This window comes from Cibotium barometz, chromosome 21, assembly GCF_041138505.1.
Source record: "Cibotium barometz isolate CiBa-2024 chromosome 21, ASM4113850v1, whole genome shotgun sequence".
Taxonomy (NCBI): domain Eukaryota; kingdom Viridiplantae; phylum Streptophyta; class Polypodiopsida; order Cyatheales; family Cibotiaceae; genus Cibotium; species Cibotium barometz.
In genome coordinates this window covers 20,591,264-20,608,284 of record NC_141066.1, presented here as the reverse complement: position 1 = coordinate 20,608,284, position 17,021 = coordinate 20,591,264, and the positions used below count along the sequence as shown (strand labels likewise).

At 43.5% G+C, this 17,021-nt stretch overlaps 1 protein-coding gene across 3 annotated transcripts in view; it reads left to right on the top strand.

Moving 5' to 3' along the window:
• LOC147626939 (uncharacterized) overlaps positions 1-7,948 on the top strand; it is a 41,493-nt gene extending 33,545 nt beyond the window's left edge. For all 3 annotated transcript variants that reach the window (XM_086815492.1, XM_086815493.1, XM_086815494.1), the window contains 2 exons: positions 6,213-6,292; positions 6,985-7,948. In XM_086815492.1, coding sequence (XP_086671618.1) covers positions 6,213-6,292; positions 6,985-7,531 — 627 coding nt within the window. In that variant the 3' untranslated portion in view covers positions 7,532-7,948. The remainder of the gene's footprint in view (positions 1-6,212; positions 6,293-6,984) is intronic.
• Positions 7,949-17,021: the final 9,073 nt, after the last annotated feature.

Here is a 17,021-nt window from a genome sequence, read left to right as displayed (position 1 = left end):
ATGGCATCGCATGGTGAAGTGGTTGGTTTGCATCTCCCTCATGGCAAGCAATTGGTTACTCAAGCCCTTGCGGATGACACTTTTATGTTTCTCAGGGCTGGAAAAGCCAATATAGATCGAGCAATGGAAGCTTGGAATAATTTTGCATTGGCTTCTGGGCTGAAAATAAATTCAACAAAATCAGCCCTCATTGTATGCACGGAATTTGATCTTGAGGCATTAGGGTGGCAAGGCCGTGTGGTGCATACAGGAGACATTGTTCGTCATCTTGGATATCTGGTGGGTGTGGATGTGGACCCCCAAGCGCTTCTTGCTTGGATTTCTGCTCGGATCTCCGATAAATTTGTGTATTGGAAAGCTCAAGGGTGGCCTATGCATGTGAGGGTTAAGGTAGCTCAGGTTATTATGCTTAGCATGATTTCCTATTTTTTGCCTTTGCTACCTTGGACGCACAAATCTCTCATCCGTTTGGTTGCTCCCATTCGGTTTATGCTGTGGAAGAGGCAAGGAAATATTATGGGTCAAACATGGATAGCTTGGAATCACATTACAACGCCCAAAAGAATGGGTGGGGCTGCTTTACTGGATGTCCGCTTGCATATGGTGGCACGTAGGTGGGCGCTTTTTCAGGATATGTGTTTGCAGGAGCAGCCTTGGGTATTCATGGCTCGTGACTTGATTGAGTTGGAGGGATTGTCACATGGGCGGACACGTGTGCAGGCTTCATGGTGGGACATTGTGAATGCGGCTCATCCTGTCCGTATCGCTCATCACACATTTTATCGCATATTCTCCTTTCTTGGCATGAAGTTCTACTATTGGCTCGGTGGGATCCTGGTCATGAAAGACTACTTTTGAACTCTTTGCAGTTCGAAACATTTGTGGAGTCACGTGTCATTGTTTGGCCAGACAGAGATGCTTCACGCATACGACTCAACCGCATGGTCAGGCTAGGCTTGGTTAGAATCCGAGATGCTGTGATACCTGGTCGTGACAGGCCATATTCGTTTCGTCGTATTCGGCAGCACTTTAGGGTTCCTCGGACATTTCAGCCACTATGGGTTGACATCATGCATGCAGTTGAGCCTTTTACTCCATTGCCTCGGCCATCTGCAGATCAGCCTTGGCTTGATTGGGCACTATGTAAATCTGGTGACTTGATATCACTCTCAGCTAACCAGGTCTATCATAAGCTTGTATCAGAGAAAGATTGGGTTTCAGCCAAGGCCAATAAGGTGTGGGGATTGCACAAGTCTAAATCATGGTGGCAGAAAACTCTGATGCATGGTTGGCAGTCTAAACTCCCTTACCAAGGTAAGGTTTTCATTTGGAGGATGTTGGTGGGAGGGTTACCTACACGGAATCAGCTCAGCCGTCGTAAAATTACATTGGCCTCTTGCTTCTTCTGCACGACATGCACTGAAACAGTTATGCATCTGTTCATGAGTTGTCCAGTGGCCCGTCAGATTTGGTCTTTTGTCTCTCGCGTTTGGGAGGCAGTAGAGAGGTCTACTGTTTCGGCTCATCAGTGGATATTTGGGATTCGTCCTCAAGTCATTACTTCGGACAGTCACCTTGTGATATTCCATTTCCTTAGATGGACAGGACTTTGGCATATTTGGACTACACGGAATGGGTTCATTTTTGATTCCTTGTCCGTAATACATGGGCACATTCTACGTATCCGCGGTTTGCTGCTTTGGCAGTTTTCTTCTCTTCTCTCAGCTCAGCTACTGGATGCAGATGTTATTTCGTTATGGTCTACGGCGGCTCGGCTGGCTCATCTTTGATGCTTTTATCTGGGATGCTTATTTGGCTAGGAGGCTTTCTTATTAGTGTACAGGTTTGCATGGTCATGATCCTTTAGAGGATCTTTTGTGGGGGTTTTGTTTGGGGCCATAGGTTCTGTGTGAGCCATGTGGCTGATGTACATTTTTACATATAATATAAAACACCATTTCATGAAAAAAAAAAGAACTCCAAACGTTAGGAACCACGATGAGAGGGAGAGTCATCTCCAAGTCTTCACCCCTACAAATCGGCCGCACGCTCCTCCCTCCATCCTCCACGCCACCAGGCCTCCCCAAAAATAAGCTTTTTGTGCGTTAAGTGAGGCCAAAAGCTAAAAATACCTCACTTATGCTTTTTTATTCAAAATAAAAGCTTTTTCGCTTTTAAAACTCTAAAAGCTGCATGCGCCCAACAAGAGAGTTCCCATGCGTAAAAAGCGGATCCCCGCGTCTGTCCTTGCGCACAGCCATCTGGCCACTAACGAGCTGTCCGGCACATTGCCAAACCCTATCACACTACCCAAAATAGTGCCGTCAGAACTGCTGTCCAAAAAGTTACTGCCAAGCTGTCCCAATAGCTGTGTCCATGAAGCTATTGTCCCAAACCGATGCCATCCACATTGTACACCATGTTCCCGTGCACACTTCACGTGTCCCAAACAGTAAACTGATGCTGTGGAAGCGCACGTTTTTATAATTTTTAATTTTTTGGTGAAGGGCTGGTTATGCAAGCACAAGTTGGTCATTTTTTGCAAAAAAGTAACGTTTATTTGCTTTTTTAATTTTAAATTTTTAAATTTTGCTATGCTCTGGGCCTTTAATTGCCTGGATGTGTGTGGGCCACCTTACTTGGGTGTAATGTTTCTTAAAGCCTTTAACATTATACACTAAGGTAAGAGCCTTAATTATTAAAACATTTACTTATATATATATATATATATATATATATATTTGTAAAGTCGTGTCTTTTAACCAGTGAAACTTGCAAAGTGACGATTCAGCCTAGAAGAGGGGATTTGCACACATCAATGCCTCTTAGGGTGTGGAGAGGGAGCTGATCAATGATTTGGGAAGAACCCATGTTGCCTGGGTAGCCTAAAGACTTCCATCATTTTTTCTTTTTGTAAAGAAGGCTTACTGCATATTTGGGGAAAAACTGGGCAAAGGAGCCAAAATTGGGGGCATTCTTTCCTGTTCTTCCATACAACCTTTGCTAAGGCTGATTTAGGGTTAGGGTTGGCTGATTTTTAGGATTAGGATTTTTTGATTTTAGGGGTAGGGTTTGGCTGTGTCCTACATATTGGAGTTTGTTTGCTCTGATACCACTGTTAAGCTTTTAGCTTAATTAAACATAATTAAAGATCTTTATACTTAATAATTGAGTAAATAGGAGTCAGAGAGCGAAGAGAGTGGAAAGCTATGCTGCTTGCATTGAGACACAAGGCCTTGGTAAATAGGGCCTGAAGAGGTACAAATGAAGAGGCACATTCCTTAGTGTAAGGGGTGCAACTCTTGAATTAAAAGTCATGTCTTTTGGACGTAGAGATGTGTCCTTTAATGAATAGATGTGTCTCTTTGAAGAGATGTGTCCTTTAGTGATGATCCATGTGACAAGGGTGTTACCCTTCACTGGTGACCTTTCAATGTTTGAAGGCTAATCAAGAGTAGTTAGAGAGATCAAGTCACAATCGTGACATGTAACCGATGGACATGTTAGGGGTGTAATATGTTATAACCATTGTCCTTTGGAATGTCTATTAATGTGATTGCATGGACCTTTGGTAACCTTAAGTTTATTTCAATTTGGTGGGGTACCTGGAAGCTGTATGTATGGGACATGCGCATAAATTGATGGGAAGTTTTATGCTTGCCCTAAAGTAGATGTGAATATCTACTTCGTTATGTGTGAAAACACAATCTCCGTTCAGTCTTAGTTATAAGCTCTTAGCCAATCTAGCACTCTTTGTGAAACCTCTGTGTCCCCACGCCCCACCTAAGCCTTAACCCTAACCCTGAGTAGTCCACATCCCTAGCCCTAACCGAGGCCTGTCGAGACGTAACATATTTGCCTCGTTATGTTCGATGCGGGTCCTCGTGAACGCATAAGGAGACAAGCCCATGTAAGCGAATCCCTAAATCCAGATATCCGTCCATAGCATCTATTCACCCAATTGTCATACCAAATGGCATCCTGCATTAGTTGTCGGCAAACACTAGTCCACTTAATGCACAAATAAGTCCTAGTGCCATGTATTTCTAGTACAATATTCCAACCACAACATCTCCCCAATCCAATACTCAACTAATACCCTAGGGCAAATAATGGCTAAAAGCTTACAAATATTTTTAAAGCTAGAAAGCTTATCAATATTTTTAAAAGCTAGAAAGCTTATAAATAAAGCAAGGGCCAATAATAGCCAGGTTATTGCTATATAAGTGACCTTGGGGGCACTTATGAGTTATTGAGGTATCCACACGGTAAACAAGAGGGCTACCAGTGCGTGCAAGACCTCATGGCCATGGAGTTACAAGATGGGTGGTTCGGCATAGTGGTATGGGACGCTAGGTTGGGGCCCGTTGGTACCAACTAGGCTTGCCGGCAATCAGACCTTAAGACTCGGGGGGGAGACCGGAGGACACTATGGTTGGGTGGTGAGTTGCTAGCCACAAACTATTGCGGTCATCCGATCGATGGCCGGCTCTATGAAACCTCGTTAGGGTTTCGGCTCTAGGCTTGAAGATCCTTGGGCATGGTCTGTTGAGACCTTACAGCCTTCATCTCTGCGCCCATCCAAGGACGGTTTGGGGTCTGTTCTTGGAGGTGCCGAGGAGAGGCCTGGTTGCGTTGCAAGCTCCTCTCCTGCTCGCTAAAGGCTGCCATTACATGTACACGTATACATACATACATATACATGCAGGTATATATATTGTGTGAGCGCGAGACTTATTTTATGTTTTGGTGATAAGCAAAACTTTGTAATTTTCGAGGTTTTTACCTCTGATACGAACTTGAAAAAGTTGGGATTATACACCTTTTTATTTTTGGGCCCTCGGCCTAATGCATAAGGTGCCCCTGAACTTGCATGGGCTACAAGTGACAGCTAATGAAGAGGCCCCTTCAACGTCAGACTCAACTTTCTTAGGATGGCTCCGTCTGACACCGGCTTTGCCGGTCTTATGGGCACTGGATGGCACCTCACCTTTCCTGGTTTCCACTGCAGCCCATCATGCGTGCTGTCCATCCTCCTGCCTCAGGCTGCCCTGCTGCCTCTCACAGCCCCTTTCACAATGGTACTGCTGCTTCAATTGGCTTGCTTCAGCCTGTCACCCCCATTGGCCCTCTTCAGCCTGTCCACATTGCTAGCTCTTCCTCATGAATCAATGTATCCCCTTTTCTTCTTTCTTGGCCAGCCCCATAGGCTTTGAAATAATCACTGTGTGGACTACGGCTTTCTGCTGCCCTTGTAGCTGACATATTCCAGCGAGAGGAAGAGGTGAGAGGAACAGACTGGTGCACTTTTAGTCTTTCTATAAGGTGTCATAGTTTGACATGTGCTTTTACTTATGGCCCCCCTTGGAGGCTTCATCTGAAGTGCAGAAGCTGGTCAATTGAGGCACATTCTTAGTTGGGTGTAGAGATTGTTTTGGGCTTACATTTCATGTATTTGAACAACATTGTTTGGGCCCGTCACACTAGCACCTTCAAAGGAGTGCTTTCAATCCCTTTTTATACTTGCAGTGTGTGAGGATTGGCACATGGTGCTTTGATATCAGCTTTTTAGATGTGGTTGACCAACAGTTACTACCACCTCTCATTTGAATGAATGGGCACATTAATCTGTAACCTGGACCTTCATGCAGCTCATCAATAGCACTTGGAATGCTTCATTGAGAGGCGAGGGATTCTATTTACAAGGTTTTGGCCCCTCCTACAGCAGGTCGGCCCAGTCATTGGTAGCAAAGCTGTCTTATTGGCTTCTCTTGCGTGTACACCTTGTCCCATGCGAAATTGCCCCTTATCTGCTTTCCAAACATTTCTCCTCCTGTTCTTACCTGTCAGCCATTTTGTGCACCTAATTCTACTATACGCATCCCGAATCCTCACTTCAGTTTGGGCCTCTGTCCTTGTATACAAATATGGTGGCCAGCCTTCTGCCAAACCCTGACCCCAATGGTTCCCAGTAGTCACGACACATGCGTTATTGTCTGGGGATGATGGATGGGACAAAAGGAATCATGTAGGTACCGCATCATGGATAAAACAGTAGACTTCTACGTACACTTAAAAGGCATCCCTTGAAGTTCTTGTAGATCTGGGTCTCAATTCAAAGACATTCCACACCCAAGTGTTTGAAGGAAAATTGAAATGTAGGACTTGTCCAAGTAGGTTGCGTACTGAGTAATAGTTTTGATGTTTTGCAGGTGAGAAATCTGCACGCCAATGGCTGCTACATGGAAAATTTCATTAACTTATATAAGGACACCAACAGAGGTGAACTTGTGTACGTCTCTCACACTTGACAACTTTGCTTTCAGTCCGGTGAAAAGGCTTGGATAATTTCATAGTCAATAATGGGGACTTCAACACTAAGCAAGTTTCTGATTTGAATTTGAGAGAGATGGTTATGAAGTAACAATTTTTTTGGTTTTAACTCTAAACCCAGCTGACATGATCTTAGACCTGACTGACAGTTTTCTTTGTTATCAACGCTCTCTCATAGCTCTTATTTTGCACACAAATATGTTGTGTAGATGTATACACTATATTATGTATGTGTATACAGATGTAATGATTGTCATAATGTATGCATGAGTGTATCTAATGTTTGTAGTGCATGTATGTATGCCATGTATGTATATAGTGTCTGGATTACTGAATTGTATGTGAGTGTATTAAGTGTATGTACGTAAGTGTATAAAGTGCATATATGTAATGTATGAATTGTGCATGGAGTTTATGCATGTATGTAGTGCATCTAATTTATGGAGTGCATGTATGTATGTAGTGCATCTAATTTATGGTATGTAATGCATGTTTGAAGTGTATGTATGCATGTAATGTGTGCACTGTATGCAACGCATATATGTATGTATGTATGAAGTGTATGCAATGCATTTATAGTATGTATGTGGGTAATGTATGTAGGTATGTACGCACAAGTGAACATATTACATGGTTGTCTTGCTGGTGCAGGTATCATATAACAAATTTTGTTGCAGCATGCAACTACTTGCAGTCTGGAGCAGTCCAAGAGTTAGTGGGTAACATCTCTCTCTCTCCAAAAAATGCTCCCTCTCCTATGAGCCAGATACAGTTTTCAGCTGATGATTCAAGGTCAAGTTCTCCATCTCTCTTCAAAAGCTCAAGCAGCTTCACGGACTTGGAAAGAAGCACTGGAACCCACATTACGATGGCTTCAAGCCGAAACGATAGCCTCGAATTGGATGCTAACTATAGGTCCAGAGACAACAACAGGTGGGAAGAAGTCTCTGAGAGGTCGTGTTTCGATCGGGATGCCTTCAGCCATTGGAGGAGCAGCGACAGCTTGAATGGGGGGGACTTTTCTGAATTCGACAGCATTGAAGGCCCCTTCGATTCAAGTAAGGCTTGGTGGATAGATAGAGAGGAATCAGGTGGAGATGACAGATTCAAAGGTCTGCCCCCATTAGCATGTCAAAGGGGAGCCTTTGCTCTTCCGGGCGAATCGCCTGACTTCTTACTTGCACCCACCTACCAATAACATGTTGGGTATGTCGGGCAGCATGGTAAGTGTACATATATATACATACACAACTTTACTAAGTGCATCACAAATAGCACCATCATGTATCCGAGATGTAAGAAAGGACTCATCTTGGTTATGCCAACCTCAGTATAATCACTGAAGGAAAATCAGTGTAGAATCTATAAAAAAAAGTTAAGCCCCCTCCCTGGGCCCATGTGTGCATGGGATTGTGTGAGGCTATCACAAGCCATAAAAGTACACAGGTGCTTCTTATGTGCATGGTGGGAGATAGTGGGTGGCAAGGCAGGGAGGCAGTTATCAAAAAAATTGAGATAACTACCTCCTTAATTAAAGTTTTTGTAAACGGTAATGCAAAAGGCTACTCGTTCTCACAAAGGGTTTTAATGCAAAAGCATGAGTAACCATTACTTATTGCCTGGGATGTATGATGTGTTTTGATTGTGTGTGAGATAGGCTTGCGGCTATGTCGTATTGGGTGAGTAGCTATTAGTTACTGCATGGGATGTATACCCATGTTTTGTTTGTGCATGTTATAGGCTTGCAATCAAGTTTATGCTCTAAATCTGCATGAGTTATCACGAGGGACATCATAAAATCGGCATGAATCACCTTTAGTTATTGCATAGGATGTTGCAGTTCGTCTACAATGGGTTGCTTTTAGATTTTTGTATGATATACAATTGACTCTTCTGATGTCTGATCTAACCAAATGGGAGATCTTTGGCATTCATAATGCCTGGTATAAAAGATCCAAACTTTTAGGCCTGCTGATAGTGCTATCAGCATTCAAATAATGGAAGATCTGTATCAGCATGTTTGCATTTATGCATTGCTTGATTAGGGTAGTCTACTTTTGTCGATTTGTAGGGATAAGTAGCACAATCGACTGACATGTCCTTCCATCACTATGATTATGTAAAATTATGTAGTGTTGGACTTGCAATGAACTTGAATGCTTGTTTTTCATGCATTCCTAGGCATGCATTCAATTTATGTACACTTTTATGTGCTTGCACACGTGCAGTCAATACAGCTTTTCTCAACCAATCTAAGAGTTATCAATACAGTTGAACATAGAGAAACATTAACATAAGTGCTTTAAATATGTTGTGCACTCTAAAGTAACTAGAAGCACTCTTAATTTCTCAATCATTAGTACTTCAATAACTTTCATTTTCACTACGACTAAAACCAACTATAATTGTTTAGTCAAACCTACGACGGTAGTATATTGAAGAGAGTTGGAGAGACCCATGCATCAATTTGTTCTACTATTTTTACGATGTACATGAAACATGCCTTTCGTAACTTAATGGACAAATTGGTGCGTGCATATCTTCCACTATCATATGGAAATGATACATTGTAGTGATCACTCTCTCTCTCTCTCTCTCTCTCTCTCACACACACACACACACACACACACACACACACATGCACGCGCGCACGCACACACACATACAAAACCACGCACGTGTGCATGCAGAGTATGTACAAACTACCACTTTGACATGGTCTCGATGGCCCCATCCTCAACCTTGTTAGACAAGAGCTCAATTAGATCATTTGAATAGATGATCTCTAGCCATATACCTTACAAACAGTAATGGAGCCTCCAAATCTTCCCACAAAGATGTGGGTTGTTACACGAATCATTTCTTACACGTTGATATAGATGGTTTTGTTGAGAGAGGCACCTATAAAATTGTGTTTGATACAAAATCACACTTTTGGAAGCTTTATGGGTAGTAACAATCATGAGGGGCTTGCAAGAGTCATGTGTTATGTGACATTGGAGAGATGACTAAAAAAAGTAGCATCACCATGACATAAAAAAGTAGCACCACCTCTTTTGACTTGCTCTCGATTATGAGATTTGTGGTAGGTTCCTTTGCCGTTCTTGTAAGAGTGTTGGGCCTCTCAAGTTTTATTCAATATGTTGATGAGTATTGCTTGGGATGGAGATGATAAAACATAGGGGCGATCTCTTGAAGGCTAACTAAACTATTGGATTCTTTGCAAAGGTTGGCAAGAAGACAAACACAATCTACAACGTAATATCACATTATGGAAGAGGACTAGGGAACCTTTTGACTTTGAACATTAGACCAATTCTAGGGCATATATGCCATGATAGAATAAAGAGGTGATTCCTTGAAGACATTTTTCGTTGTCGCTCTATTCAAGATGTTTAAAGTGATGAGACGAAATTGATGACTATGACACACACACACACACACACACACACACACACACACACACACACACATAGATAGCCATAATCATACAAAGGTATTGAGATGTGCCATGGACCATGGTCGGCTTGTGGCGAGTGCTAGAAAGAAAACTTGGATATGGTGCATTTTTTAGTCCTCAAATACCTCCAAAAATTAAGCTTGAAGGCTTGAAAATTTGAGAGGATTGAGTTATAAAAATTTGGAAAATTCCTAAATTTTCCCAATAATACATAAAATCAAAGGTTTGTTACTATTTTTGTGGGAACTTTTATTCAAGCATTGCTTGTGACCTACAGGCTCTTTTTGTAGAGACGGACAAACTACATAGTATTTATAGATTCTCTTATAAATCCATCATATGCCATTTACTGTCAAAGATTTTTTGAACATTACTTGTTTTCTTCTTCTTTCTTCTTCCTCTCCCAGCTCTTGCTCTTGCTCACAGGATCTCGTGCTTCTCCAAACCCCTGTGACCACCTTGTAATCTTGCTTACACACTATTCCCCCTCCTGTGGAGGAGAAATGTGTGCCTATGGTCTCTATGCATTGAAATATATTCACCAGTTTTGATGACTGGGGGTGAGTCGCCAGTCATTTAAGCTAAATACATTTGTAGCAGCAAGGAAAGAGCTATGGTGAGCATCAAGAGTAGTAGCTTTAATATCATTAGAAATCTTAGTTAAAACTTGAAAGTTATGAGCACCGTCAAACAGGATGATATTGATCTTGAACACCATGATAGAGTTGAATATAAGCAACATCATAAACACCATCAACGCTGCTAGAAAGAACTAGAAAAGTAAGGGGAAGGACTCCGATAACCCTTGCATATTCCTGGGCTTATTATAGTAGCATCTTCTTCCTCTTCCTTCTCCTTACCTTTCTAATATGCCCCGCGGGTTATTGGAGTCCTTCCCTTTACCTTTCTTTATCTATTATAGTAGCATCTTCTTCTTTTTCCTTCCCTTTACCTTTCTGATATGCTCGGGGGTTATCGGAGTCCTTCCCCTTACCTTTCTTTATCTGCGGAGATCAAGGGCTATCGGAGTCCTTCCTCTTGCCTTTCTTTATCTACAGAGATCAAGGAGCAAAAGATGAGAAACATTCAGTTCAAGCGTATGAGCTGGAGGATTTCTTGATGGATGGTTCAAGACATATTCAACAAAGAAGGATCCTCAAGCTTTGATGGAAACCACACCTACCATCACTTGGGATGGTGGTGCCATGAACTTTGTCAAAGTGAGCAATGGACACCTAGACATCACATTTGACACCAAGAACAAAGAGGCGAAATCAACATAAAATATTTTGTATTTAAAGGCCAACAATCTTTTCTTACTGTAGGACCTCTCACTTTTATAAGGCAAAGGGAACTCTCACTTTTATAAGGCAAAGGGAACTAGAAACGGGAAGGTGATAAATGGTAGGGTAATGGGAAAAATTTTGTGAGGGGCATGCTCTTATTGGACATTCTAATTGATCCACATTGTTCTAGTGATAGATCTATACACGTGGCTTTGATAAGCCTATAAACTCTCAATCTTTATTTTTTGAGATGTATTTTATGAGGTCTCACGTGATCTATGCTTTTTACTTTGTCTCATCATTTAAAGGCCATACCCCCCCCCCCTCTCTCTCTCTCTCTCTCTCTCTCTCTCTCTCTCTCTCTCGCCTCGCCTCCTTCGCTCTCTCGTGTAGCCGCCTCTGGCCTCTCTCTCTGTGGGAAGCGCTGTAGACATACACAGAGCTCTTCCTATGGCCAAGGGTTAATTAATCTTTAACCCGAAACCAGCCTTTTTCAGCCCAAGACAAGATGGAGAGGATTGACATTGAAGACCTGATCAAGGCAACCATCCAACAACACTAGAAAGAGACGGACAATGCAATTAATATGGTCAACCGGAGCCTTCTTGACAAAGTCAAGAAACTTGAAGCGCGGATAATAGCCCAAGATGTAGAGATCGCAAATCTCAAGATAGAGATAGAAGAAGCACGTGCTCAACATAATCTCGAGGAAAGTGAAATTCAGCCCGTCATGATGGAGGAGCTGAACACCATCAAGGCCCAAGTGAGAACACTTCAAGAGGGAGAAGAAAAGAAGGCCCAAGAGACCTCCTCGTGGGTGGAGGTGCTCACGAAGACACAAAAACAAGTAGATGAAACGGAGAAATGGATAGAAGTGGTCAAGAAAGGTAAGAACAAGGAGGCCGAAAGCACATCTACCTCGAAGATTATCAACCTAACCATGGAGGAGGAACAAGAAAGACAAGGGAACTTCATGTACGGATCACGGGGCTTAAGGACGGTGACAATGTAGAGGAGGAAGCCAAAGATTTATACACATGCATGGGCATTTCGAGGCCTACACACACGGGGGCTTGGAGAGTGGGCAAGAAAGACAAGAATGGAGGAGAGCTCGAAGGAGAGAGCTCTCATTTTACGCTTTCCCACCTTGGAGGCCAAGAAGGATTTCTTGGCCAAGCGCTCCGCCCTTAAGAAAACGGGCATCTTTTTAGGAGATGACCTCACCTTGGCACAGCTAGCACATATGAGGGAGTGCATGCCGGAGATTAGGGCAGCCAGAGAAAAAGGGAAGCTAGCATTTTACAGAGGAGGCAGAGTGGTGATACTAGAGAGATGCACCACCTGACGGTGCGAGACCTATGGGGCCAGTCTGAGATTTGCAGTATGGAACTGCAACGAAGCATTGAGACTAGATGTGGGGGCCTTTGAGGACAGCTTCAGAGATAGGGACATCATCTTCTACTCGGAGACACATCAGGCCCCAAGTAGCACATTATCGAGAGTGGCGGGATACAGATGGGAGACGACTTGTAGACAGGAGGCTCGCCATTCGAAGCATGGTGGTCGCGGATCTGGAGAAGTTGCAGTTCTTTTTAGAGAGGAGCTTCAGCCACTCATCCATGTTATGCGCCGTGATAAGAGCGCGAGGTACATGTGGGTCAGAGTGAGGGCAGATGAGGGTAGACCCCTATACATTGCTATATGTTACTTTTCACCCAGCACATCTCATTATGCAGCGCCCAAGGGGCAATCTCCATATATGATTCTAGATGAGGACATATGGGAGTTCTCCAGGGAGGGAGATGTTATCATACTTGGGGACTTTAACGCTCGAACGGCTTAGTACCAGACCTCCTTCTTTGACACTTCGGAGGAGATGTTGAGAGAGATATGTGGAGGAGATGTGTTTGACCCGGAGATCACAGGATGAGGTGGAGTGTACTGAGTATGGGAGATACCTCTTGGAGATGGGGACTGCACATGGACTGGCCATTTTAAATGGCCTAGAGAGGTATCCACTTGCCAGTTGCTTTACTTGCTTTCCACACAGACATGGGGCCAGCATAGTGGATTATGTTCTAGCCTCGCCAACCTTCATCCCGAGTATCTTGGATTTTGCGATTGGCCCCAGGCCCATCGGAGTTACGGTGGATCATGTACTTCTCTCCTTTACGGTGGATTTCCACTACAGTACCCAGCTAGGTTGGGCAGTCCTCCTATCACCCGAGATATACCTTCTGTAGAGAGACTGATGGAGTATACACCGCAGAGATCTACAACTTGTTGAGTGCAGAGGATCCACAGAGGCCATTAGCAGAGCTCACACAGATCCTGACAGAGGCTTTACATACAGCTGCAGCGAGACGGCCTTCCCACACACGCAGCCCATAGTACGACCACGTCGTCCTGAGAGCATGCCCCATAATAGTTGGTATGATGATGACTGTAGAGGGAGCTCATAGCCCGGCTACACAGAGAGAGGTGGCCATAGGTGTTACTACATATAGACAGTCATGCATCATCTTCTGATCCCTAATTCGGTGAAAGAAGAGAGCATTCTTAGCTCGGCTGGAGAGAGCACCCCACTCCTCCGGCCATTACCTCTCCAGATACATGGGGCGAGTATGCAACCTCCCTCTACATAGTACCATGGCAACCACCACTACTACCGAACCCTCCAGAGCCTTGTCCACCCGCTTCTACCTTCTTCATAGCAGAGATGGTGAGGAGGGCCATCAACAGATTGCATACAGGGAGGGCATAGGATCATGAGGGCATTGTAGCCGAGCATTCCATAGATGCTATAGATATAATTGTAGACTTGCTAGCTCTCATGTTTAATAGAGCCATGTGTGAGGGGTTTCCTAGGACTTGGAGTACTTCCACGATTGTGCCGGTACTCAAGTCTGGAGATCCGAGCCTGCCGACTAACTACCGCACCATTATGATTGGTCACTCGTCGCGTTGGCCAAGCTATATGCCTCTATTCTTGAGCAGGAGTTGAGTAGATGGGCAGAGAGACAAGGGGTCCGAGCTCAGGGACAAGCCGATTTTAGGAGGAGATTCTCTACTTTGGATCATATCTTTACCCTCATGGCTATCATTGAGGAGGGCAGAACACATGGGAGGAGGATACTATGGCTTTGTGGATTTCCGCAAAGCCTTTGACACAGTGCCCAGAGCTGTCCAGAGCTAGACTGATGCGCAGGTTGCAAGACTTGGGGGTTCCATGTGAGCTCATTTGGGGTACTATGGCACTTTATGAGATAGTAGTTGGCAGGTGCGAACTTCAGAGGGTCTCTCCCAGCCCCACTACACTCCACTATAGGGGTGAAACAGGGCTGCCCGCTCTCTCCGACTCTATCTAGACTATACATTGATGAGATCTTTGATTATATTGGGACACGAGGGGACAGAGGAGCCTAGTTGGCTGGCACTTGGATACCTCTGCTATTATATGCTGATGATATTGTGCTTATAGCACACTCACCAGAGAGTATGCAGAGGCACTTGGATACTTTACATGCTTATGCACAAGACAATGGGCTCTCAGTTAACCTTGGTAAGACCAAGGTTATGGTGTTTAACACTACAACTCAGTGGGTTTGGAGATCAGCGCCTATTTTCACATATGGGCAGGAGACAGTGGGCAGCGCCTGTTTTCACATATGGGTAGGAGACAGTGGAGTATGTTGACTTATACACATATCTTGGAGTGGTGTTCACTGGGCCCACATTTTCCATGAGGGGGGTAGCAGAGGCCAGATTGACTAGAGGATATGCAGCACTAGGAGGTCTAGAGAGGATGTGCTCACAGGTACAGTTTCAGGAGCCACGCACTAAGCTGCGGCTTTTTGACGACATGTTGGTCACATCGTCTATGCTATATGGAGTATAGATCTGGGGGCCTAACCTAGATTGTCATAGTCGATCAGGACGCACATACGATGGATGGAGATCGATGGAGAGACCACGTGTCCATGATCTCCAGGATGATTCGGGCTAAGGCCTCGGTACCCCATGAGATTATTAGAGCCAAGATGGGAGCACCACCGATCGTAGTCGAGGCTCTTGCCAAATCAGTGTCCTTCATTCATAGCAGCTTGCCCCACTGGCCACTAATGGCATGTGAACAACCCTAAGGTAGCTATATCTTGAAGCTTTGACCCTTTAGACATGCATTATCATGCACACTTTTCAATTCTACTAGTACAAAAAGTTACAAAGGATTTAAATACTCTTAATACTTAAAGATATGAAATACTTTTTGTAAGGTCCCATAGCTCGTTTAAAAGGTCTAATGTAATTTTGGAAAAGTTCTTACAAACTTAATGTAATAGCTTGGGAAAGCCCCAACTCATATACCTTACTTTTAGCATTGTACTTGATCCTAGCACCATTGTACTTTGTTTCCTAGTGCTCATGTTATATTAGTCACACTAAGGAATACTATTCAAGTATTGATAGAGAAAATGATTTACAATGATATCTTATGCAATACTTGGAGTTTTTATAGCCATATGCAATGTCCATCATTAAGTGCTAATTTTCACATCCCATCCATTATAAGGATGGGGTGAGGTGGTCCTTCCTTATCATAAATTTGTTTTATTATGATGGTGGATCCATTTCAATGTCATATAAAGGAAAATTTGAATGATTGCAACAAGCGATGAGATGCATGTTTATCCTATTTTTGGTGGTGGTCATTCTATAGAAGCAAGAAGGTAATTGGTAAATAAACATCTACTAGCTATTTATTTCAAGTATTTAGAATGTAAAGAAATGCAAGGTTTGCATGGAATTGATTCAAGAGGAATGCAAATCTACTTGCATGCATCATAGTAATTCTAGTTAACATGCTATATATATGTGTGTGTGTGTGTGTGTGTGTGTGTGTGTGTGTGTATATATATATTTTGGAGAAGTTGATGTTTTGCCACTATGAGCTTAAGGATTATTTTGCAGGAATGGAAGATTAGACCACAACCTATGTAGATAATGCCTCATGGAAATTGGCGTGGCATATTTGATTATTCCAAATGTTTTATTGATATTTAAAGTATGGCACACTTTTTTGCTTCTAGAACTAGTCAAATAAGATTGAATCTTTGTTGAGATATCGAGCTCATCTAGTGAGGCGGTGCACTAATGACCTGCCTGGGGGATAGGCCCCACACTTACACCATTGGCATGGTTGGTGAGATCATGGGTGATATGCGGCCAGTGGGATGACAAGCTGTGTGACAGCCATTCTAGAGACTGCTGGCATAGTTATAGCACCAGCTCATTTAGTTGGGTTCACACTATAGAGAACTCTAGTATGTATTTGGTTGAGTACCTTTTCATATGGTGTGTACTCTTATCTTTGTATATGGTGTGTTGAGTGTTGTGTGAGAAGAAGAAGATTTTTAGCCTCTCACCTTGTGTGTTCTCTTTTAGGGTTTTGTGAGTGTGTGTGTGCTTGCAAGAGCTCAAGCTCTCTTCTCTCCTGCATCTTTTCATGGTATCAGAGCCTGGTTCATGCTAAGGACTGAGCTACAAGCAAGAGAAGCACAGGAAGCGGTACGAGAGTAAGAGCTTCATCTACTCTTCCCTATTTGTGTTGGCGACTACACCCTTGTCGGGAGCTCTATGGGAGGCACCAACAAACGATCTCTGATTGAGGAGCTTTCTTTGCAGGATTAAAGCTATAGGGCAACTATACTATCCTATTGGACTAAAATTTTCGGGCCGAAAACGCGTTTCGGGCGCGTTAGGACCTCCATTTTTCAAAAAGCAGGCAATTTCGAGCACTGCGGGTAAGTCATCGATTCTATACAGAACCTTGTTTTAAGAACTGCACGAAGACAGATTGGTTGTGCAGACATTGTGTGTGCTGCAAGGAGATCAACAGTTGCCATTGGGTGTATGTATGCACATTTAAGGTCACTGGTTGTGAC